Consider the following 26,778-nt stretch of genomic DNA (forward strand, 5'->3'; position numbering starts at 1 on the left):
TTTACATATATTAACTAGTTTAATCCTCCTAACAAATTTGGTTTGCTTTTAACAGTTGAGGAAAGTGAATCACAGAGAAGTTAACTTGCCTCAACTCATACAGCAGGTGGTTCCAGAGTGCCTCTTATTCTAAAAGTTCAGGTTCCTCCACTCCCAGCGTAAGCTGCGGTCAAGCTTACGCCTCCAGAGAGGAGTTGGGAAGCACCTTCTGTGGAGGATATCACCAATCCCAGAGAAAAGATCCAAAGATACTGACAGCGCGGCTTCCCAAAGAGACGGTTGAGCCAGATCACCTTACAGTAAAGTCCAATCAACAAGTTCCTCCCCTTACTTAAAGTTTCAGTTAACTTTTTATCACACAGTGGAGGATCACAAGACAACTAGGGAAAGCCTCTAAAATGAAAGACAGAACAAAGACCAAAACACAGAAAAAAGCAACTTGGAAGAGAGATTATTCAAAGATGTAAAAACATAAAAGACAATATATCTTTTGAGAAATAAAACATAGGCTACAAAAAAAACGGAGTAGGAAAAGAGCTTTTGGGAACTCCGGCATGATGGTAGAAATAGTAGCAAAAATAACTCCATAGAAGAGCTGGAAGATAAAGTTGAAATGGAGCAAAAGGATTAAGATGAAAAAGAGAAGAAGGAGCGCCTGGGTGGCACAGCGGTTAAGCGTCTGCCTTCGGCTCAGGGCGTGATCCCGGCGTTGTGGGATCGAGCCCCACATCAGGCTCCTCTGCTGTGAGCCTGCTTCTTCCTCTCCCACTCCCCCTGCTTGTGTTCCCTCTCTCGCTGGCTGTCTCTATCTCTGTCGAATAAATAAATTAAAAAATCTTTAAAAAAAAATAGAAGAAAAACAATATGAAAATTAGACAACCAGTACAGGAAGTCCAACATCTAAACAGGAGTATTTCCTGAAAGAGAGATTAGAGAGGTGTTGGAGTTAACAAAGAAACAATATAAAAAATTTTCTTAGGGGTGAAGGATACAAATTTCTAGTTTGAAGGAATCCATTATGGAACCAGCTTTGTCAATGAAAATACATTCACACTAAGGCCTATCATTACACATTTTCAGAATACTGTTGCTGCAGAGGTTTCTTTCAGTAGTTTAAGTATTTTTAACCCATTCTCTTATCACTTGTGTGGTCTCTGAGTAGAAGTCCACTGTAAGTCCTAGCACTGTTCCCCAATATGTATAGTCCCCCCAACTCCTAGCTTCTTTCGAAGTTTTCTCTTTGTCTTTCATTTTCTGCAATTTGAATAGGATTTCCGTAGGTGTAGATTTTTTGGTATTTATCCTGCTTAGATTATCAAGCTTCCTGGATCTGAGGTTTGGTATTTGTCATTAATTTTGGAAAATTCTCACCTGTTATTACTTCAAATATTTCTTCTGCTCCATTCTCTCTTCTCCTCTGGCATTCTAAGTATGTGTATGTTATACTGTTTGAAATGTGCCACAGGTCTTTGGTATTCTGTTCAATCTTTCTCATTCTGTTTTCTCTTTGAATTTCAGTTTAGAAGCTTTTATTGACATATCTTCAAACTCACTGATTCTTTCCTTAGCCATGTTTGGTCTGCTGATGAGCCTATCAAAGGCATTCTTCATTTCTGTTGCAACATTTTTAATTTCTAAGATTTCCTTTTGATTCCTCATTAGATTTTTCCCTCTCTCTGTTTACATTGCCAATTAGTTATTGTTCTTTTTCCATTAAAGTCCTTATCATATTAATCATGTTTATGTTAAATTCCCTGATTAGAAATTCCAAAATCTATGTTATATTGGAGTCTGATGCTTGGTTGGTCTCTTCAGACTGTTTTTTTCTTGCCTCTTAGCATGTCATATAATCTTTTATTGAAAGCTACATGGGATGTATTAGGTAATAGAAACTGAGGTAAGATGGCTTTTAGTGTGAGATTTATGTGCATCTGGTTAGGAGTTGGGCTGCATTTAATGTTTGCTGTAGCTGTAGGTACCAGAGGCTTCAAATTCATCTTGTGTCCTTGTTTTTAACTCTCCGTTGTCTTTGAGTTTCCCTAATAAGTCCTTCTTAAATAGAATCTGCACCTTACAGCTCTCTTTCAGCTGCAGTCCTCTGTTATACTGAAGCTGTGTTGATGTGGCGGTAGGATAGGAGGAGGGGAAGCATCCATAATCTTAAGATGAAATCTCAGTCTTTCTTTCAGTGTGCCTGTGTCCCTGGGCTGTGGTCTCAAGTGTTTCCCAGCGTTCCTGTTTCCTCAGAAATAGGTTACCCCTCCTCTTCCCCAGCAACCCCTCCTTCTCCCCTAGCCTTGGTTGAGGTAGGGATGCAAGACTAGGCTGAAGTTAAGTAATTTCCTTTCTCCCTGGGGTGAGATAAGTCTCTGATAAACTCCTGTCCCCTGGAAAGCAGCCCCTTTACATGGAGAGCACTCTAGATGTATTTTAAAGTGGTTACTTTTACTTTCCCGCCTGCCAGAGATACAGGAGAATTTTTCTCTCCTCTTTACCACTATAACTGGGTGGGATTCCTAGAAGAACAACCCATGAAAGTGTGGAGATGCTCCCTAAGACAGCGGGTCCCCAGGAATTTCTCACTCTTATGCTAGTCCACACTCAGCCTCCACCAGTTTATCAAAATTGCCATTTAAGTGTTCCTACCAGTTTATGGGTAGTAGGTAAATTGATTTCAGCTGCGATTTTCTGTATTTCTTGTCTCTTCAAATTTCAGTGTGGCAGTTTGCCCTATGACCTCGATTCTCTAATAGGTCCAAGAAAAGTCATTGATTTTCAGTTTGTTTAGCTCTTTTCTTTTCTTTTTTAAAAAGAGTTTATTCATTTAGTTGTCAGAGAGAGAGAGAGAGAGAGCACGAGCAGAGGGGAGGGGCAGAGGGAGAGGGAGAAGCAGGCTCCCTGCTGAGGCTCGACTCGGGGCTCAATCCCAGGACCGCAGGACCACAACCTGAGCTGAATGCAGACACTTAACCCACTGAGCCACCCAGGTGCCCCAACTTTTTTCTTATAAGGATGGGAGTGATGAATTGTAAGCTCTTTACATGTTAGGGTTAAAACCAGAAGTTGAAAAGTTTCTAAAATCTTCTAGAAAAGAGGAGGAAAATAGTCACATATGAAGATCAGGAGCCAGAATGACATCAGGCTTTCTCACAGCAACTCTGGAAGCTTGGCACTAATAGGGCTATGTCTTCAGATCTTTTTTGTTTGTTTGTTTTTAAAGATTTTATTTATTTATTTGACAAAGGTAGAGACAGCCAGTGAGAGAGGGAACACAAGCAGGCGGAGTGGGAGAGGAAGAAGCAGGCTCATAGCGGAGGAGCCTGATGCAGGGCTCGATCCCATAACGCCGGGATCACGCCCTGAGCCGAAGGCAGACGCTTAACCTCTGTGCCACCCAGGCACCCCATGTCTTCAGATCTAACCTAAAATTCTATACTTTGCCAAACTGTCAATTGAGTATGAGCATAGAATAAAATTATTTTTAGAAATTTTTGGATATACAGCTACTCAAACCTGTCTCCTCATCACCGTACCCTTTCTCAGGGAGGCTGCTGTGCTCAGAACAGTGAAATAAAACAAGAAAGACCAGCAGCCAATGTTGAAAAATGAGTTCCTGATAAAAAAATACATCCAGGCATCATTGGTTGGAATGCTGGGCATACCCCTCTCCAAAATCCTCCAATCAGGACAGTCCCTTTGGCTATGAGTCTTAGCTATAACCTCAGCGGTCTGACATGTCCAAGTACCCTTTCCTTGCCCTTGGCTTTGCCTTTACACACTGCGAAAGTACCATATATCATAAATAAAGTGTAAAGAGAAAAAGGGGAAAAAACAAAAAAAGAAAACATGGGTATTGCTACTTTTTTCATAGCCCTATTATTGCCAAGCTTCTGGAAGTATTTAACTTTTTAGATTATAAGCATATAAAACTTACTGAAATTAAAATAAATACTTAAATCAACTGCAGACTGGTTGAGAATTGTTTGGTGACAACATTAACTGAAATCACAATTAATTCTAGTTGGGAATGTTTGGTGTTTACCTGATAGAGTAAGCAAAAAAAGAGGCAAAGACTTTTAATACAAATTTTCTTTTATTTTTGTATTGCAAGGGATGAATATTTATAAACTAACCTTTTAAGTTGACCATAAAAGGCACTACATAAATGGTTACACTGTGGCATCACCAATATAACACCTTTTGGAAAATGAAACAAATAATTGAGGTCATTGTGGGAATAGGTGCTCCTGGCTTGGTTAAAAAAAAAAAAATCCAGTGTCAATATCATAAGTAGATTCAAAAACTGCTGTGCGTCAGACTTGGTGTGCTCTGGAAACCATGAAATGACTCTGGCCATGACAAAGGCATCGACGATAAAGATTCAAGTGAACAGCTTAAATAATATTGTTTCGTGAAATGAGCGAGTAGTACAAAGGGAGCATTATTAAATTAATCTATTATTTCATGTAACATACGATTTTAAATTCATATGGGAACTAAATTAAATTTTCTAAGTAAAAAAAAAGAAAATGAATTAGCTCTCAAGCTGTTTCCCAAAAACATCTTTCATTTTCATTGAGGAGGTAGTGATGAATGAAAGCAAGAAACACCTGAGGTTCATTCCTCAAACACTGAGGCCATGATTTCATATTTGTATCTCATGCCCAGCTTACTAAGGAAGTCCTTTGCCTTCCTCTTCGCCACATCACCCTGTTTCTTCCCTTCACAGCTGCTATATTCCTGTTTATTTGTTGGCTTATGTACTTAAAGTCTACCTCCCTCATGAGAATGGAAGCTGATGAAAGGAGGGACCTTGCTGTCCTACAACTGAATGTCTCCTGAGAGTTACCCAATCCATGCCTCCCAGATCATAAGCATTCAGATAAAATTAAATAGATGAAGAGTGCATCATAAGCACTGGTAGACCCAGTAGAAAATGTGCATTAATTTAATTTTTCTCACAAATCTGGGGTCATCTAGTCACTGGGAGGAAAAGAGCCCTCTCTCCAAACAATTCTTGCAAGGAATAGTGTTAACGGGGATCAGCGATGTTGAAATCTTTCTAGTCACTAAATAGAATCATAGCAGGGTTGTAGCTATTAGCAGCCTTGGTCCTGTGGGAAAATTCTCAAGACCTTATATAACCCTCTTAGTTACAGAGAAATCTGGTCCACTAAGCAGCTACTGCCTGAGGTTGGACACAATAGAGGAACGAAAGGAAACATGATAATAAAAATGGTGTTGTGTATTCAAAAACACAATAACTGGTTTACTCATTTACCTCAGTAGGACATTTTGTTCTATTATCACTTTGAAGCCAGATTAATTCTAGTTTCACTTTACTTGAAACCCTTTGATGGCTCTCCACTGACTACAGAAAACACCAGAATCTTTAGCATGGAATATGAGTCCTTCCATAACCTGGCTGGTTTCCTCTCTCCCAGTATCTGGTTTCTCTCTTACTAACCAAGGCTCCAGCAGAAGCAAACAGCTTCTAATTCCCTGAGTAACCCAACTACTGTTTCTTCTCTCAATGCCTCTCTCACCCCACTCTCTCTGCTTGGGAAGCCCTCCTCTCCAGGTCCACTTGGTGGCCTCTACTCATTGGTTAACATTCTATGGAAACTTCTTGACCCCTCTCCTCCAGGAGAAGTGACCAATTCCTCCTATGGGTGCAGCCTCTACCCTCACATACAGACCTTGTTTTGGACTTGGCCCATGGCTACTCCCAAAACTGCATGCCCTGTCACTCTTCCCATCGTTTATTCCACACACTATGGAATCCTTGCAGCTCCTCAAAACCTCCATTCTCCTTTGCAAGGAGTAAAAAATGTTCTCCCAGGTATTTACACGGTGAGTTCCCAACTCCATCTGACTCTGCTCAAACGTCTCCTCTTGTAGGAGATGTCTTTGACCGCTCTACCAAAGGAGTTTCTTTCCTTCCGCTTTCTGAATACAACTACCTCCTCTCTAGTCCTTGACCTTACCTCATTTTCTCCTTGTAGTACTGATCCAGCATTATCTACTTAGTGATTATCTGTCTTCCTTCTAGAATGTAAGCTCTGTGAGGATGGGTCTTTGTTTTGTTCACTGCTGTACATATTGGTGAATGAATGAATGACACCCATGATACTTTATAATGTGAACTGGTTTGAGACTTGTCTCCCTTGCTGAACAGCAGGGGTTATAGCCAATTCTTCTTGGTTTCCTCAGCTCCTTCCTGGCACAGAATAACTTCTTATTCCTTGTATGACCAGATGATGTCAAGCATAAATTACCTGTAACAACAGTTCCCAACAAAGGGACTCTGAACTCATATATACTACCTAACCTGAAGAATACAACCATACCTTCACAATGCCTTTATCTAAAATTCTTGAGACCAGATGTCTTTCAAAATTCAGAATTATTCACTCCTTAACATCCCTAGTAGGGTCTGGGGCAGCACCCGTAATCAAACACATTAGAAGCTTTGCAACAGAACATGTGAAGAGTCCTACAGTGTGTGATAAATAATGCTCAAGTCAGCCTTTTCTGTTAAGTGACTGTCAGGATACATTTTAAGAGTTGGGAATTTTGGAATTGTGGACACAGGACTGTGGACATGTACTAGCACAGGGAGATCTGTATCTCTGTGCTAAAATAGGTTCCCCACATTCTAGAAGGTTAGATATCACAGATTTCACATGTTAGCTTAAGACATCTATTTTTCCTTGCCCAGTACAGCTACCATTTACTATTTGCCAGCCTTTGTGCTAAGCTCTTTAAATATGGAGGTGAAAACTACCCCGTTTAATGAATGAGGAAGCTAGCGTTTAGAGAGAAGGTTAGTGGCTTGCCCACACAGCTAGGCAATGGCCGAGCTAGATCCACACTGAAGCTGTCTCACAATCAAGAGCCATGCTCTGGACTACCTGACCATCTTGAGTTCACATAGTTCATGATAAAAATTCTTTAGTCTTGTCAAGTTTCTTCTTAATGTTGAGCCAAAGGAAAATCTCTATGATTCAAGTGAATGTAAAAATCCTCAGGCTACAAGTTTCTCATTATAAAAAAAGGCTGCCTATATGTAGCCAACATTTACTGGTATTTGTATAGTGGGAGAATTGATTTCCTCAGCTACACCAATATCTTACACATTTGCAATGAAAGATCAAGTGATTCCAGATAATTAAAAAATTATATAATTATACTAAGTTGCCCTGATTCCTTTTGCAGAACCATAATCCAAGGTCTACTATTCCCTGGCAGAGGAGAGTAAGACTGATAGAAGGGAACAGTCAAAAAAGGCACTAATGTAGATCATATGTACATTTTTACAGTTATCTTTTTCTTTTCTTTTTTTTTTACACTTATCTTTTTCAAGAACATCTTAGTTGCCTGAATTTTTTTTTAAAGCCAGGTAGAAGTTAATAAAATGTATTTGTGATGACCAAATTTTGAAAAATTTTTTGAATTGCCAAATATAGTAATGATATTTTGGCAACAAGTCAGATGTATAAGAACAACAAAGCTATTTAAAAAAAAAATCTCCGCATAGAGTTACAGCTTCAACTGAAGACACCCTTATGCGAAAGCCTCAAATTATGAAATGTAGGGTAGCAAAAATACAATACATTCATTGTATGGTACAAAAGCAGATAATATGGACATGAAGATTAAGAAATGAAAATAACATATACACTAAGAACATCACAACAGAAACAGGCTTTATTTCAACCAGACAAGTGAATACTTCAATTAACATCAAGTTCTTCAAGACTTGAAGATATGGTAATTAAAGATGGTGCTCAGGAGGCAGAGAAGGAAAGATTCACCATGGAGGAATTGTACTGCCTTCAAAAATCCCTTTCAACAATATGCTCAATTCAAAAGATTAATCAGTTCTAAATCATTAGATCTCATGCGTTTCAATATTTGTACAAGACTCTCATTTGAAAGTTACCCATCTGTTCCAATGACATCTTTCAAAAAAGAAAAAAAATATGCATAGATAGATCAGCATCATGATTTTTTTTTAAATATTAGAAACTGGGATTGAAATACGGTTTTCAGTTTGAAATATATCAAATGAAAAAATGTTATTACTTAAGATGCCTTGTTACAAAGCTCCTATGTACATACAAGTACAAAACAAATAGGTATTACTAACTAACACCTCAACCCATGACTTCTCCCCCATCTCCCAATGTGAAATGTTAATCTACTGGGAGACTTTACCTGGGAAGTTCCAAATTCCTGCATAAGGATTTGCTGCCACTCACAGGCTGGGCATGAATGAGGACATTTCATCAGAGAACATTTCAATTTAATATAACCTAACAGAAGATAAATCCAACAAAACATTCCATATTCGTAAGGGTTAAGACAAAATTGCATATCATTTTCAACTTTTGCCTGACTCATAAAATTCATGAACACTTTCAGGGTTTTCTCATCAAGGGCACTTTCGAGAACTTTCGATCTCGTGCTTAAAACTTCGTATCGAGTTGGTCAGCACCTTGATTGATACAAACAATAAGGTTCAAGAAAGGTATTGGGGAGGAGAGGGAGTCATTTGAGGACAGAAACAGGGGGAAGGACTCTCTTTCTCCATAAGACATTCCAACAGAAAAAAAAAAAAGAAAACAAGATGAAAAAAGGTATATAAACAAACAAAATCGTGTTCACAGTCAAACACGCCAGATTTGTAGTTTCATTTGAAACCAACAGCAAATCATGAAACGTCATGAAGAATATAAGTAAAGATAGAATCTCCTAGAGTAATTACTAAATGAAGTTAAAATTACCACACTGATCAGTAAACCCCAGAAGAAAAATAAACAGCACTTACATTTCGGGTCCTTCTTACACATCATACAACTTCTCAAGGTTAATGCATAAAATTCGTAGGTTTGGCCTCACTGCACAATTTTTTTTTTTTAAATACAGTATACAGAAAAAACTCATCTTCCCCATTTTGAATCATCAGCTCAAAACCCAAGAGTAAAAGATCAGCTAGAAGGATTTTAAGTTATTTACAGATCCAGCAGGTACGTCTGCCATAATGGCTTAGCTTCCGTCCCACAGCGGCATCGACCTCCTCCAGCCGCGACTCTCAGCTCTCTGTTCTCACAGAAGGCGCTCCTATCCGCCGGTCGTCACTACTGGTCATCAGTCATCTTGAACAGTTCCAGCAGTGCCCCAACAGCTCCAAAATAACCCTACGAAAGCGATGGGAAAACTTGGGCACCATGATCTCTTAACAGCCAAGTGCCCACTGTGTTTGATAATTCTAGGAATGCTGCCCCCTAATGTTGTAGATAAGAAAAACTTACAGCCTGAACTCTGCCATGCACCATAGAGTAATAGTAATAATACTTACGAGATATACCTGTTTTTCTATCTTAAATACGTTAACAGATGTAAATAAAGTGCTTAGGGAAATGTCTGGCACTTAGTGTGTACCACGCGAGTGCTGGTACTGTTAGAATTACAATGATCGCGTTTTAATCTGAGCCACGGCAAAATTCATACTATGATCCCCATTTCGCTGATGAGAAATGGAAGGTAATCAAGTAAATTTCCCTTTCCGAGTCACACACTTGTGCCAGGGCTCAACGCCAAATCTGTCTGACTGCAAAGTTGTATTTCCCGGGCGAGATCTCTAAGTTCCCTCAGCAGATCCTGGAAACACATCTAAATCAGCTGGGGCTTCACTTTGCTCCTCTGTAAATGCAAGCCCATGTTTTTGTGAAAGTGAAAGGAACTGAAAAATGAAAAGTTTTAGAGAACTTGGTTTCCAAAAGATCTGAGACTCCACTCCTGTTGCCTGAGTCAACAATCACCAACACAAATCAACGGGTGGCCGCGTGCCAGGACCAGCGGTTACGTGACAGGATCTCTGCTTCGGCTGCTGCCATTTACTGAGGCCTCAATATATACTAAAAATTGTTCTAAGCACTTTACATGAATTTACTTATTTAATGTTATTTACAATAACTTTATGAGGCAAATATTATCAGCCCATGTTACAAAGGCTAAAACAAAGATGGAGAGGTAGTCATCATTCAAGGACTCCTAGTCAGTGAAGAGACCGTGTCTTAACTGCTTGGCTGACGACTTCTCAATCCAGTTAGTTGAATGAATGAGACACCGTGAGTGGGGACTCCAGAGGCAGGGCAGGAAAACTGCCACACCAGTACCTCCCCAAAAGTTCTCTCTCCACAGTATCCTCCGGGAAGGTCTGCCTAAGCCAGAGTGAATTTAGAACTCAGAGCATTTTCTGAGAGATCTTTGCAAGGGCTATAAAAATGCTCTACTTTCATTAGCCATAAGGACCGAGTTATGATACGCGCATGACGGAGGCAAGCCACAGTCCACAGAGGCCTAGGATTGTACAAACTCACGTAAGTGTTTTCACCTGCAGAAGTGAGTTTCCCCAAAATGTTGGATCTCACCCCCTATTTTACCACCAACTAACTCCCCATGTGACCTCGTGAATGGCTTTTAATCCCTGATGGCTCCCAGAGTTTGTTTTCTGCCTTAGTTGAAGAGAATCTGGACTTCGGGTTGCCAGCTAAAACACAGATAAATGCCAGATAAAATAACTGTGTCCCGTATTTTTAATCACTAAATATGGCAACTCTAGCTGAACTGGAACAGTTGTTTTCTTTTTTCATTTTAATTGGTTTTTAAAAGCTGAGGTGCGTTTTCCTTTTTCAAACAAAATCTTACATGGAAACGATAAATAAGTAGATAAAAAGGGAGGTGCTCTGGTTGGGGGGGTGAAAATTCTGGGACTCCATTCCCCTCACCCCCTAAAAGTTCTAACACTCCATACTTTAAGCCTGCTTAAAAAAATGGGCTTTCTTTAGTATTAAGTTCTATCACTGGGCCTAAACTATTTAGTATTTAAGTCCCTATTGTTTTATCCACTTTAAGAAAACAAAATATGGGCTTAGGAAACTCTAAATAACTTAAAATTACACGGGCAGCTTTTCAGATAAATAATTTGGTTTGAAGATGAGAAAAATGCCATAGTAGTTATTCATTATAAATTTGTGATATTAGTTCTCTCAAAGTTTTTTCAACTACAATACATGCCAGGGATTAAGTACCCCCACGACAAATAAATAGTTGCTCTCTACAGTACTGATTTTTTTTTTTATTTAAAGATTTTATTTATTTATTTGACGCAGAGAGAGACAGCCAGTGAAAGAGGGAACACAAGCAGGGGGAGTGGGAGAGGAAGAAGCAGGCTCCCAGCAGAGGAGCCTGATGTGGGGCTCGATCCCATAACGCCGAGATCCCACCCTGAGCCGAAGGCAGACGCCTAACGACTGAGCCACCCTGGCGCCCCACCTACAGTACTGATTTCAAAGAAGGTGGCGGAGGAGGTAGGGAAAAGAAAGGAAGGTCCCTCACTTACTCTTAGAAACCTGATTTATAGGATTGTAGAAACTCAATAGAAGGGACTCTCTCAATTAACTGGGGCTCATATCCTCTGCAGACAGGCTGCTAATGCCCAAGGACACCAGCCTCTCTGGGTCACCAGGCTACTCTGAGCAGCGCCAGTACTTCTGTTCTCACCAGTGGAATTGTCTGCTTGCCAAGAGTCAGCTGGGTTTATCCTCAGATTTGTTTATGACAGTTTTATGTTAATGTCATAATCTAAGTTAATTATATATCACCTAACAATAAAAAGAGTAAAACATAAATTGGTCACTTCTATGAAAGTCCAGTTCAATTCTCAAGAAATATTGAAAAAGGCAGTCACAAACCATTACTCTCTACTTAGGTGGATATCACACATGAAAGGTTGAGGGAAAAAATCTAGAAGGATTATGCAACCGAAGTGCTTCGTAGGTTATCTTTAATCTCTTGATCCATTTTAAAGAAATAAATCAGAAATCAAAGAAGGCATATGATACTTGTGGATCATGAAAAAAAGGGTAACAGCAGAATTCTAATCAGCAGAAGCCATGGTCAAAAATAGGCCTTGGTCCTACATCAAAGAGATTGGTGAGTGAATGAATATTTATATGTTTTATGTTAAAATAAAATGGTTAAAGTAGAAAGATACTTTTTAATGATTACCTGTTTTAGCTGATTTTTTTTTAAATTAACAAGCTATTAGTCCTGATTGCTGGAGAAGAAAGCTTCCATTTTGCATATAGCTCTTCCTTATTCTTTGTTTAAATGCAAAGTTTAAATGGCAACTCCTTCTACTTGACCAATATTAAAACTGAGGGACTCACTCAAAAGTTAGACGACACCAAATACACTCCATGTAGGACAACTAAGTCCATGCAGATTTGACCTACCTCATGTTCCAAAAACAGAGCTTTTAGCTGTCCTTTGGACCAAAAATCCATTGCATATGCTAGCAGCTTCATGGAGACCATATTGATTCTGAGAAAGTTCCCAACAAACACAACTCTGTCAATATTCTGGGAAAGAAAATGAAAGAACAATTAAATAATGGTATAAAAATAGCATTTTGTAAAGACCTAATGTTCCGTACTTCACTGTACTCCCAGGACTTTGCAGAGTCGATTTGTTTCTTAAGTGAAATTATTTCAGCATTTCCAAGATGAAGTCGAACAAACTTCATAGTGCACTCCACAAGAACAAGATGGTGAGATTCTGGGCGGGCAAGGCAGAGACTTATATTGGGCTTATTTGCAGGTGTTATGTCAGATTGACTTAGGCCTGATATGAAATTCAGCTACCAACGCACATATATAAAATTGTAACTGGAATTCAAGTTCAGCTAAATTTGCCTTTGCATTCCTTTCAATTCCCCCAAACTTCCAACAATAAAATGTTATTATAACCAACTCATAAATAGAATGGCCATGGTATGGGATATTCATCTAACAAGTTTGCTTAGTTTGCTCTATGCCAAACACCAGAATACAAAAAGAGACAGTTCCCAGTCTCTATCCTTGGGATATATGGTAGACTATCCTATTTGATCAACATGTGTGTTGAAATATGATAAGAAAAAATACATCTATACCTTTCTTGATACGGATATGGATTTGCATTCTGCACACACACTTAACACTGAGCTCAGCCTGTCTACCATGCAGAGGCTGTCACCACCCACTCACTCACAGAGCCAGTTGCTATGGTCACTTACGTCAAAGGGAAGAGAGTCCTGGAAGCTGGCCTTCTTTTCTATTGAGTCTATCAAGAGTCATCGGATCTAGGAATATGGCCTCTTAACTGTCTTAAGTTTTGACAATGTAAGTTGATGAGTCCATTAACTACTGTGAATATTTTCTACGGGTGGAGGGGTGGGAGGTGGTTTTAGTAAGTTTCCACCAGTAAGGACGGTAGCTACAAATTGCCCAGACTGAGATGTGACAAGAAACACTTGGAGTAAGTAACTCAGATTAAAGAAGAATTTAATTAAATTTAGGAGTTCTGCCTTTTCCCCTACAACAAAGGAGTCCAATGTAGGACTTGCTCAAAGCCCCAGTCCTGTATTACTCTGGTAATGAGCCAGAAGGAATAGAATGGCAATAAAAGCTGATGGACATTCCTTATTTCAAATAAATTCCAGGTGGGTCAAAGATGTGACTGTGGTGGGAGGAACAAAAAGGAAAGAAAGAAAAGAAAAAAAGACTAGAGGAAACCACGGGAGAATTCTTTTTTAAAAATAATGTTGAAGTAGGGAAGATAACACTCACATGTATTATCATGTAAAAAGCATGAGGCAACGTTTCCAGAAGTACATATTGAAGTATATAACATAGACTGATATAACCGCTGGGATTTGCTTTCGAATATGTTAGTAAAAGAGAAGGGAAGAGAAGGAGGAGGAGAGAGGAACAGAGGGAGGAGGAAGAAAACAGATGAAGCATGTGTGGCACAGTGTTGCTAACTGTTGAATCGGGTTAATGGCTATAAGGAGGTTCTTTATACTATTCTGCTCCTTTATGTATGTCAATTTTCATAATAAAAGGTTGATACACAACCAAAGCAAGGCATAAAATAGTACGTAGAAGGTGAATTGTATGAGATGTGTGATTGTATCTCAATAAGATTGCTAAAAAAGTAAGAATGTGACGTAGAGTTTGCTGCCTTTGGAAGGATGTGTTTCTGCTATATTGCAGACAATACAGAATAAGACGCCAAAAGTGAAAAACAATGGCTACCTTCGAATAAGGCTAACATTGCAGGACAGGTGCAAACAGTTACTCACTTCCCTCTACACCCTTCTGGTGTCTTTAGAACTCTGTATTATGTGTTTGTATTTTCTACTCAAAAATGTGAAAAAAAACTTTGATGTTGAGAAGCATTTTACAGGATTCCAATAATCATAGCAAAAAAAAAAAAAAATCTTAGAGTCAGTAACTGTGGTGTCGCCCTTTGAAATAGCTCACTCTCCACTCACTGAGTCCAGCGCGCTCAGCAATGACTGAAGCTTGCGTTTCGGCTCTCACAGGAAACATTGCTGCCACTTCCGGGGGCGCCCGTGGGGAGCCTGCGCTGCAGGACGCCCGCTAATGCAGCCCTTGCCCAAGGTGATTGGTGATTGAATCCTCTCACTGGCCATACTTTCAAACAGCCATTTTTGCTTTATTCCAACAATAAATGGTATCGAAGTTGAAATCAAAAGCGAAAAATAAAATCCGTTGTCATCCCCCTAAAGTGAATGTGATCATTGTGAAAAGGTCTGCTGGCGCATTCAAGGTCTGTGGAAAGCAGGGGAAAGGGTACCTACCACTCTCTGGGGTAGGGGACGTTAGGGCTCATTGACCTTTGAGAGTGCACGAGGACGGCCCACAGAACACGTATCAGTCAGCCTTGTTTGGCTACTTGGAAAAACTCCCTTTAAAGGTTAATGTCAAAAAATAAACCCTCTGTTAAAATGAGTCCCGTGACCGAAGTGGACTTTGAAAGGCACATGTCTGGGATACATTCTTTGCATTTCAGCCTGGCATTTGAACTCCCATCTCACACAGGGACGTTAAAAAGTTGTGACCCTGAGGCACAGACCAATGACATGTTCTACTCAACGCTGTAAAGGAGCATGTTTCTCTCATAACCCCAGAGCTCCAAGGCAGGACTGGCACTGCCCATCATCAAGATCGCCTCTTCCCTTGTTTAAACCCCTAACTGCTCAACTGGGAGGGGTAGGAGGGGGTTTCTGCAGTACTTGTAATGTCCTATTTCTTGATCTGAGTGGTGATCATACAGGTGTCTGTGTGAAAATCCAAGCTGTATACACACTTTGGATTTGACTGTCTTCTGTGTGTGTTTCTATTAAAATTATATTTTTAAAAACTCTATTACTGAGGCGACTATGATTCTTTAGCCCTTCTATTACCTGTTGCAGGTCCCAACCCCTTTCTTGTCTCCCTAACACAACTCAGTGAGAGCTGTTGTACTTTACTTGTCTTGTGTTACAGAAAAAGGTTCTAGTTTCCCAGAGGAATTTTGCAGTGTTTCAAAACACGTTCCCAAAGCTTTGTTTGTCACCAGCTCCACCCCTTCTTGTGCTTAGGGCTCTGGCTGGCCTCAGCTGTAGCAAGCTCTCTATGCTTTGATAGCCCTGTACAATGCTGCTTGAACTCCATGCCACAAGGCAACACTGTAAAGAAGCTGAAAGCAGAGAGAATATCGAATATTGCAAGTGGAACGTTTTACCTGCAATTATTTGCAAGGATGCGCCAAGCTTTTCCTCACACTTCGGTAGGTGGGTGGTAATAATGACGGTCAGAGAGGTTATGGCCTCTCTGGGTTGTGATTTTCCTTGGACTCTGTGGTTGGTTGGCTTATCCTTTATTATCCAGTGCCTACTTAAAAATAAGATGCCTATCCCTCTCCATTCCCCAAAACACATCCCTCATGACAAAGGGCAGGTTTTCCAAGGATCTATCATTTTGTAAGGGTCAACAGTTTTGCACTGCTAAAGATGATGTATGTGTATGAATGACACAAGGCTTCCTCTGGATTAAGGCCTTACCTCATTCAACGCACACATCCGAGCAATGGAGCCAATGTTGTTGGTGATGGTGACCAGTGTGGCTCGGGCGAGGTCTTCCTTGCTGATGGAATCTCGCTTTTCCTTACTCATCATGTTGCCAAAGCTATGTTGGAAATATTAGCGAGAGTATTCAAAATCGTCCTCAGGCAGGCCCCACGCTTCCACCAAAGTACTGTGGAAAGCTTTATGAATAACTCTGTTAAAATTTAAATGACCTGGTTTGGCCACCATGTTTTACAAGCAGACAGGATTACGACATGAATGGTTGGCTGCCCCCCCCCTTTTTTAATAGGGGCAAAATAGCATGGATATTAGTGGGAAAAAAATTTTTTTTATGCTCTCCAGATATACTGACAAGAATGAAACAGGGGAAACTGTTGCAGTTTTCCAGAACCTTCTTTCAAAGCTGCCCTATTTTAAGCACAAGCATCAAGGGCTAAACGTGTCAATGCTTTGTAAAGGGCGGGAGATCAAGTCTGAGCTCCAATAACTATAGATACTTGCACCAGGCTGGTGGGTTGACATTTTAAAAGTAACTAAGTGAATGGCCAGGGTGGAGAGGCTGCCTTGTTTACGCACTACTACTCCTAGCTACTTTGTCTCTACCTTGATGCTACAGCGGATCCTTGAAGGCCAAATCGTTCATAGTCTCCTCCGTAAATGTCCTTCACCAGCTTATCAACATTGGTGCTGTCGCCTTTAGCTGCCATTTCCAGAGCTTCTTCAAAGGTCTCACAACCAGTCAGCAAGCAACATAGGCCTAGGAATGTTCCACCTCCAAGACTGAAGGAACAATAAGGTTTATTTTTAAATTTTACTTTATAATATGCCCATCCAAGTCCCCAACTACATCAAGATCACTAATAGGGGTTAATAAAAAACAGGAGGAGAGAAACAAAGGGGCACTTGAATTAAAGTGTAGGGTGCAACACAGTCTTAGGGTAGATTGGATTTTTTTTAAAAAGGGCAGAGGCTAGAAAGAAACATCAGGGAAAACTTGCCCCTGAATTTAAGAACAAAAGCAGAGAAAGACTCTCACTGATTTCCGTTGTGAGACCTTCAGCTACCTGCTAACCTAAATACCTCATTCAGTCCTCTCACCAATAAAATGGGGCCGAATCAGGATCTCTCTTATGTGGGTGGTCTGAAAGCAGCAAATTACCAGAGAAATGACTGCTATGAAAAAAAAAATGTAGCCGAATACAAATACTTGGAAAAAGAAACCATACGTACATGAAGTTCACAACGCAGCAAGACTGATCTAGGGCTGCTAACGGCCCGCCCAGACACCATATCACTCACCTTGACCTCAATCTTCTAGCAGACATAATCTCATTGAACCTTCTCAGAAATTTCTAAAAAGAACCCACTGATTGCTTACACGCTGGATTTTTTTCTCGTAGACTATGGAAAAGGTTATTAATATTTTACTTACTGCCCAATAGTCAAAAATAGTAACAAAGGCCATACAGTGGTTTCAATGCTCCACATGTTTTAAAAGCTTTCATTTGCTTTGGGGAAAATTCCTCTCTTTTTAAACAAAATTAGAAACTAATTATGGGGGCGCCTGGGTGGCACAGCAGTTAAGCGTCTGCCTTCGGCTCAGGGCGTGATCCCGGCGTTATGGGATCGAGCCCCACGTCAGGCTCCTCCGCTATGAGCCTGCTTCTTCCTCTCCCACTCCGCCTGCTTGTGTTCCCTCTCTCGCTGGCTGTCTCTATCTCTGTCGAATAAATAAATAAAATCTTTAAAAAAAAATAAAGAAACTAATCATGGTAGTTGAGAATGAATTTAGTTGTGTATGAATATCACAGTTACATGACAGGAAGGAAAGGAGACTGAGAGTAAAGCCATCACCAGTGACCTCCTGACAGCATGGATGTGGGCGTGGGCTTTACTCTCTTTACCACGAGCAGATGCAGACGAACATATGGGAGGAGTCAATTGCTCGCATCAATTTGTTCTCAAGCTCCAAGGGTTGTTAGCCCCTGGTTTTCCATTCTGAGAGAAAATCCAAGTCGAGATTGAGGTTATTTGGAATTTAAATTTGAAGAAAGAAGCTTTAGGGGAAATTAGATTTACTGTCAATAACTTAACAAGAAGGTGCCAGACTGTAGACAGGCACACAGTTCTTTCAATTACATCTAAAGTGAAACTGTACGTAATATTTCTTAAGTAGGGATTGTCACAAAGATACAGACTTGATGGAAAGGATAACTCCTTGTGGAAAATTCCCTAGCAAGGCACCACCGGTGGCAGCTACCCAAACCCAAGGTGCGGTACCAGGAGGAGATCGAGAGCGCCACGGACATCACCCCCTGGACAGCTCAGTCATGGTAGAGATTTTGAATTTCCTCTAGGAAAGCTTATCTTTATTTACATTTAACGTGGCGTGTTATGCACATTGTCGGGTTCAGTCTGCCCTACAAAGCTCGTGTATTTTAAGGGGAACAATTTTTGGCTTGCGTGCCCCTGGGATTTGTCTTTGTATATTTTTAAGTCTTTTCTCACACTTCTGGCTGCTTTCATCCACGCTAATGAGGTCTCTTTGAACATCAGGTATTTGTATTCATCATGGCATTCCAAGCATAGGCAACAGGAGACATTGGCTGACTTAGAAAGAAGGCCATTCATCAGCTGATGTGTCGGTATGAGTGAGAACGAAGTGCTTTGTGTGTCGGGAAGATGACCGGGGACTGCAGACAACGCATCGGGGCTGCGTGGGGAAAGCGAGCATGCATTTGTACAGCCAGCACACTGCAGGCAGGAGGCAAGAATGCACAGTCGCAGAGGAGCACTTTATTCATATCCTCAACCTGCTGACCGCTAGTTAATCCATGGGGTGCCCTTGCTCCCAGTCAGATCCATCTGTCTGTGGAGCAGACACAGGAAGACCCAGAGCAGATCAGGAACTAAAACATCTGGCTAGAGACGGCTGTTGAATAGCATCATTATTTTTTGAAAAACCCAACGACCTTGTAGCGAGGGACTTTAGGGGAAAGTAGAAGAAACCTTCAATGACTGAGTGCTTGTGCTCTTAAAATAGATTCCAAAACAATGAGATGAGCCGTATTACTCCTTTCACCGAAGGAAATCCATTACATTTCTCTTTTAATCATCTGCACATTGCAACCATGTCGGTTGCAAAGTCCTCTTTTTCCTTTGGCTTCTACAATAAGATTGGAGTAGCGTCAATAGAAAAAAAAAGCGTTGCTCCCTAAACTAAGATGCAATAAAATCACACATAACACGAAACAAAGCATTTAAAATCATATGTTTAAAAGAAAACTGATCTCCTGTAATGATGTGGCTTCCTAAAAATAAAAATGTCCCAGGAGAAACTAGGGTATAGCCTAATAACAAAAACCCCAGAGTTACACCTATCAGTTCACAGCAACAGTAGCAAACGTACAGCTGAAGCCAATTGCTTACATCAGTGATTCCCAGAGTCTGTTCCGCACACTCATGTTCGCTGCTCACTGTCATAGTTTATATCAATGGTTTTGTAACTTAGATCCAAAGAAGCCTTTGGCAGAACAACTCCGGTTGGACCAGGAGGAGCTGCAGCCCACAGAGTTGACGTTTCCTTCCCTTCCCCTGCCTGTCGCAGCCCCCGGAAGGGCTCTCCATTAACCTTCGGTCTGCTGTAGCACATTTCCAAAACTACTGGTTGAAGGGCACTTGCAGGGGAAGTTGGACATCCAGACAGGATTTGTTGAGGATTGCAAAACACTGGTCATTAATGGACATTTACCAATAACTGGAATTTATGAGCGTGATTACACATGAAATAGAAGCCAAACACCACAATGAGCTCATAAGCTGCTGTTAAAGAAGATGATCCAGATTCCTGGAACTTCCAAGTTTGAGAAAATAGAACTGTGATCGTGATTGATGAGTTCGCTAAGTGTTAATCAACGTTTCGATAAATACCTCTAATTGAGGACAGTGTTTAGCTTGTTGTTACCTTGGGACTCGCGCTATCAATTCAATGACTCCTTCTGGGAGGAAGTCTGTAGTTTCTTCAAAATTGTACTTTTGTGAGGAGATTGTCCACTAAGGTAAAACCAGGTCGGCTGAAACATTTCATTTGCTTTGATGCTCCTGACAGTCCTCATAAAGCCATGGGTCAGTTGTGACTCTTCTGTAAGCAAGGAAGCTTAGTTTCTGTGTGCTCAGTGAGAAAAGGTATGCCTAGGGGTAATTAACATCCTATATTCTGAACACAGGCAGGATTCAGTGAGGATGTGTGTGTGTGTGTGCGTGCACGCACATACGTGTGCACACACGGCGGGGTTTCTCATCAGCAGTACTCTATTGACTTTTGAAGGTCAGTAATTTTTTGGTGTTAGGGGGCTGCCCTGTGCATTGTAGGATACTTCACCATACCCCTGGCCTCTAGCCACTAGATGCCAATCGTACCCCACCTCCAATTGTGAGGGCCGAAAAAACATCTCCAGACATTGCCAAAATTCCCTGGGGGGCTCAATCTTCCCTTTCCCTGGGGTGAGTCACCGACTAATGCAGACCCGTCGCAGGTCATGGATAGAGGGGAGACAAACAGTGCGCCCCTCCTAACGGATGAGCAGCGCTGCAGAATTTCCGCGCTGGAAACGCCCAAAGAACCTGAGGAACAACTCTCTTCACGGCACAAACAAGGCCGCTGAGGCCCAGAGAAGTTACAGGGTAGCTTCGTCTTTTAAAAACAATGGTGTCGACATCATGTCCAAAAGCACAGGGCCACATTTTTCTTAAGTTATTCCTCCAAAAATGGGTTCTGTGGTCTCATAAGCGGAAGAAACACCTCATACCAAATCCTTCACTTGGAAGTGAGAAAAAGTCCTGAAATTATGTTTACACTAGGATTTCTCAACGATTTCTGACCCTGGATTCTTTCCCCAAGGCCGAATGGCTACTAACAGGAAGCCGAGCACATCTGCCCTTGGGGCACGTGTGTACCGAACAACAAGGCATGCTGCCCAGCTGTGCTTGCAGGCTGTCTTCCTGTCTGGGGCTCTCCAAAACTCCTCGTGAGCCGTGCCAACTAGTCCAGCGTTCAGGTGGAACAGCTAACTGAGGGTAAAAAACATTTTTTGGTAAACCCAGTCTGGTTTCCTGGTTGGAATGATGGATTACGTCAAGCAATTCATCTTGTGCTAGGCACCAAGGAAATTCCAAAAGAAGGTTTCCTTCGAAGCCCTCTCTGACCATCCCAAGCATCCCTTCTTCTGGATTCTATTTAATTCCTGTCCCCGCCATTCATCTGGCACTTACCATATACTGCCTTTTGCTGTGGTGTGTATGATCCTTCTTCCCTCAATCTGACCAGTTTCCAGCAGGCTAAGGACTAGGTTTTATGACCCTTCACATAAATTACCCTCTTACTATTTTAACATATCATGCAATAAACCTTTTTTGGTTGGCTGAGAAGGGTAAGATCTTTCTTTGAAAAATGTGTTCGATACAAATCATCTTTGTATAAACTGGTCTTCAAAGAAGAGGCCTGGGTTTAGGAACAGAAAGGTTCTCCTAGTAGAAACTGTGTTTACCTGGTCCCTGTAACTCTTTTATAGTTGTCCTTGGAGTACACTGCTAGAATGCTGACCCCTGAGCCCATGTTCACCAGCAACATAGGGTATGGGTTATCAAGGCAGTACGGCTTTTTTTGACACAATTCAGGATTTGTGGGATTTTCAAAATAGTAACATTCCGGCTTGCCGTTGAAGCCAATGGAGTCAACGTAAAGCAGGCCCTGAATCAGACAGTCCAGTTCATCCAGTTTATGGAGCTGCAGGTCAGCAATCTGAAAGAGAACAAAACCTCATGAGAGAGGCTATGAGCACCTCAGGAGAAGCCCCAAGGGCTTTTAGCTGGACTGAACACGTGTCATTAACTGTAAAAGCATGGAAACATCTTTAAAAACTCCAAGTTGTAAAATCCTGTGGATCGTTAGTCACTTTGCCAGAAAAGCAGCCTTTGCCGGACCTCCTCTCTGCCCACAGTGGGAACCAAAGTACAGGAAGTTGCCTGGTTGCTGGAAAAGTGTGTGTAATGTGTAATGTGTAATGGGTTGACTTGGTGGCCCTTGAGAAGCAGGTGGAGGTCCTCATTTTTTAGGACCCGTGTATGTTACCTGATTTGGAAAAAGGGTCTTTGCAGATGTGATTAAGTTAAGGATCCTGAGATGAAGAGAACATCCTGGATTATCTGCATGGACCCTATATCCACTGACAAGCTTCCTTATGAGACACATGGGAAAGATCTGATGGACAGAGGAGAAGGCCCCATGAAGACGAAGGCAGAGACTGGAGTACTCTACCACAGGCCAACAAATGCCCAGAGCCACCAGAAGCTGCAAGAGGCAAATGGAAGCTGCCCGAGAGCCTCAGAAGGAGGAGTGGTCCTGCCAACACCTTGATTTTGGTCACCTCCAAACTGTGACTGAATACATTTCTGTTGTGGTGGTAATTTGTTAGGGTAGCCACAGGAAACCAATACAGTATATCACTAAGACCAGGGTCTCCCACAGGGGGAGGAGAGTGAGAATGTTCTGAAAGCAAGAAGAACCCCACACTTGCCCACATACAAGGTCCTGAGCGAGGCATGGTGAGCAATCACCTTTGAGCCCACAAAACCCAACTCTCCTCTTCCCAGGCCTGGGCTTTGCAGTGAGATAGACCTGGCTTTGAATTCAAGCTCTAGCACTTAACTGAGGGATGTGGCGCAAGTTATTTAACTTGAGAAGCCTCAGTTGCCTCTCTGTAAAATAGGGATATTATTCACTGTACAGTGTTGTTGTAAAGATTTCATGATAATAATATGTGGACAAAGGGCTCAAAAAAATGTTGGTTTTTTCACGAATAGCGGGGGTGGTCCCAAAGTGTCCTTTCATGCTCCTATAAGACAAAAACTTCCATTCTCCCAGGTATGGGGGAAAAAAGTAAATGGGGATGAGTTGGCTGTGAGGCAGCCTTAGGGGAAGTGGCCACTTCACATCCTTAAAAGTTTAATTCATGGTCCCCAAAGTAGTATTATTGATGGTCCAGATGATCATTTCCCATGAACAACAACAATGACAACAACAAAATAATAATAAACCTAATAATCACCAACATGATACCGACCCAACAAAGGAAGATAATTTGTAAGATCTAACTTAAATTTTTAAAGAAATACCTTTAAGAAAATAATAGCTAGTATTTATTATTTATTACACACCAAGAACTAGATCATTTAATTCTCACAAAATCGTCTTAAGTAGATGTTTTATCCTTGCTTTATGGTTAAGGCTTGCAGAGCTTAAATAACTTCCCCTAAGTGATACAACTAGCAAAAAGCTCCCGGGGACTCACTGTTCTTCTCTTGTTTTCATAATGCATACTGCTTCTGGGATCTGGAAACAACCTAAACAAGTACTATACTTAGATATTTTGCCAATAAGGCATCATCTTCATTACAAAAATTAAGAGCTGGAAGAACACTCTTGACTTCGTATCACTCATCTGAATTTCCCATTCAACGAACTCCACTAAATACATACGTATAGAGCAGAATCAGTTTGAATAGGTTACCAGCAAGGTGGTATGAGTCTTCTTGATACAAAGAAACAATCATCCTGGGTTTTTTTGTTTTTTATTTTTTTTTAATTTAAAGATCTAGCTGGCTCTATTCAATGACTCATGAATTGGACAGCACACCACCTAGCAAGTAGAAAGGGGGTCCCCAGAGGCCATCATCCTAAAAGACACTAGCTGAGAAAGTAAATCTATCTCATAAACGATTCCAAGCATTTCATTTTTTACTGAGTGAAAAGTCTGGGTGAGATGCAAGTAACTACACACGTTTTAAGGGGGTACTTTAGGTATAGAACAACCTGAGATCTGGAAGACGGTAGTGAGACACAGCTCTGTACATGCTGTCTTTGTCCTCTCCATTCCACAGCCCCATTAACCTCTTCCACTTACAGCACTGATCACATTCCGGCTGGTTTTCTGGTTCACCAGGTGCCCCTGAGCACCATGCTCAAAGGCCTGTCCCATAATAACAGCTTAATAAACATTTGTTAAGTGGGACAGGGAAAGTTACCACTTCTTGGATCAAACCAAACAGAAAGGTAGCAATTTCATCAGCCAGCTGTGGGACCATAGGTTAACCTGCTTAAAAATTAATCAGAGGTCCATCAACAATATTGACAGCCCATGCCCACAGCCAACATCACAAACACAGACAGAGACACATTGTATTCACATGGACATCCTGAACCTGCGCTGTGGAAAAAGAAAACCTATCTAGGCAAATAAACTAAGCACACACACAACTTTGATCTGAAAGGAAACACTGTTATCTCATCTTTCTCATCAAATTCAGTTTCAAATAAAGTGCCAAGTGCAAACAAACACCTCTGCTATACGTTTTACTGAAGGATAGATATTTCTGAAGCCTGGGTCATGCATTCCCAAACTGGGAAACAGAAACATTTGTCACTTTCACTGAGCCCTACAGAGACCTCCCTTAAAAGTCTTCACCGTCCAGAGAAAAGTCCAGGCTCCCAAGTGTAAGCAGTGAGTCAAATCATAACTTGGACATTCACGCAGGCAATCTGAAATTCCGAACATGACAGGAATTACTTTTCACACTCTGGAGTTTGTAAATACAACTGAACGGGCTCTGTGGAACATTCGGCATGTTCAGATCCTAGCTGTGGAAAAACACTCTTTCTCTGGGCTTAGTTTTCTTTCTATCAAGGGTAGCAAATGCAAATGCCTACAGGAGAGAGTAAGAAAACATAAGAGAGTGAAGCCCTGGGCTAGATGTAAAGCGACAGAACACACACAGAGGACAATACATACATATTTACAATTTACCTGCAGCCCATTGTTGCCATGTCATAATGGGGGCTCAGTGTAATTAATTAGCTGACAGCTATTTAATTTTTTTTTTTTTGGTAAATATTGCAGGCCAACCAAACATATCTGTAGGCTGATGCTGACTTCCATCCTATTAATTTTATATATATTCTAATGCTGATCTCTATTATGGGTCCTAAATGATGACAGATCTGAAATATCAGATGTAGCTAACATGCAGATGAAGTTATAGCTCATGTGGACATAACCTGGTAACCAAGGTGTGCTGGTGAATGTTTAACAACCAGCTCTCTGGGAGCAAAAGCCCTGGTTTATAGCATTTACCAATTTCTGCAGTATAATCGCTTCCACGATGTCTAATTTCAAGATACCAACATGATGTCACTAAGCACAGAGCTGGGAAGACATGCAGAGAGACTGGCTCTCTTAAACCAGTAGGAACTGGCCCCACCACCCCACTGCTTGTAAGTCTCCTTAGCACTTTCAGAAAATATGGGTTCTGCCAATTCCTAAATCATTAAACTTAAACCACTTCCCAAATATAAAAGCAACAAACCTCAGCTTGTCCTAAGATTCAAACAAACTCTGTGTAAATAATGGAAGCTAATTTAAAAAACTATATGGATCTCATCTGTAGGACTTCAGGCAAGGGAGCTATTATTATTACAACCCATTTTGCGGATGAAATATATCACCAGGGGTCAGTGTGTTAAGTGACCTATTCCGGATCCCAAGGCTAGCAAATAGGGAAAGAAGGACAGTAGAAAAAACTTTCAAATTACAACCATGATGAACTAACATGGTTGTGCCTAGTACTAAAGTTACTCAAGCAAGTGTGTGGGTGCAACGGGATTCTCCAATTATAGGAGCCATCAGAATCACTCAGAGGATTTGCTGAAACACAGATTGCTGGGCTCCACTCCCAGAGTGCCTGACTGCATTTCTAACAGTATCCCAGGTTATGTTGATGATGTTGGTCCTCGGACCACACAGTAGTAGGTGTTGAAGAACCGGGATGAGCCCATGACCCCAGTACAGTCAGAAGAGGCATTGGATAAAGTCACTTACTGTCCCTAACAGCACCTGCCCTAGCTAACTCACAGGGCCACCTTCAAGAATCAAATGAGACGCCCGCGTGAAAATGTTTTGGATCCTGTAAAGAACTATACACATGGGTTCTAATTATGTGAGAAGTAAAAAAATTTGGGTTTTCTTATCTCAAGCTGAAATGTGCTAGTCTGCTAGTCAAAACACTATTTCCACACTGAAGACTCAAATTTGTAGAGGAAATTCAGGGATTCTGGTATGCTAATACCAGACATAGGAAAAAAATATGGATCCCAAACACAAGGCATGCTCAGGAGACAATTGTAAAAGGTTGTCCGTGTCTGCTTCAGCTCAGTCTGTCAAAAATAACTAAATAAAGAGTTAAATAGATAAATCTGGTAAAAAATCATCCCAAGAGATTCCATAGCTACTTCTATGGGGGTATTCTATGGACCTGCCCCAAACCAGTTATATTACTCCCCTGTAATTGAGAAATAAGTCATCAAATTATATTTCAGAAATTTGAAGAAAATACACATCTGTATGATACCTTACACTTCCCAAGGTGGTTTTGAGGACACTGACTCCATAAATCATACTGGAAATGGCAGAAAAGGTTATCTTACTAAACTGAGAATAATTTGCATATAAAATAGTCCACTCTGAATTACAAATTTCACTCAGGGCTCTTTTCTCTTCCCAAAGGAGACCTAGGAGACCTGAGAGAGATGAATTTCAAACATATTCTGTGAGTGAGAAATATGACAAAACTTCCAAGATGGTTTCTTCCTCCCTGCACCCAAATGATAAAGAGGCCATAGCCCAGTGGTCATACGTCAAGCCAGACCCAAGTGGAGAATGGTGCTGTCTACCAAAATTCAT

The 26,778-nt window shown here is 41.0% G+C and overlaps 1 protein-coding gene across 1 annotated transcript in view; it reads right to left on the bottom strand.

Moving 5' to 3' along the window:
• Positions 1–7,692: 7,692 nt before the first annotated feature.
• The window catches only part of PANK1 (pantothenate kinase 1), a 52,691-nt gene continuing 33,605 nt past the window's right edge, over positions 7,693–26,778 (bottom strand). Inside the window, 5 exon segments of the mRNA XM_034662933.1 lie at positions 7,693–9,203; positions 12,306–12,431; positions 15,962–16,085; positions 16,589–16,765; positions 21,532–21,785. Coding sequence (XP_034518824.1) covers positions 9,144–9,203; positions 12,306–12,431; positions 15,962–16,085; positions 16,589–16,765; positions 21,532–21,785 — 741 coding nt within the window. The 3' untranslated portion in view covers positions 7,693–9,143.

This window comes from Ailuropoda melanoleuca, chromosome 6, assembly GCF_002007445.2.
Source record: "Ailuropoda melanoleuca isolate Jingjing chromosome 6, ASM200744v2, whole genome shotgun sequence".
Lineage (NCBI taxonomy): Eukaryota > Metazoa > Chordata > Mammalia > Carnivora > Ursidae > Ailuropoda > Ailuropoda melanoleuca.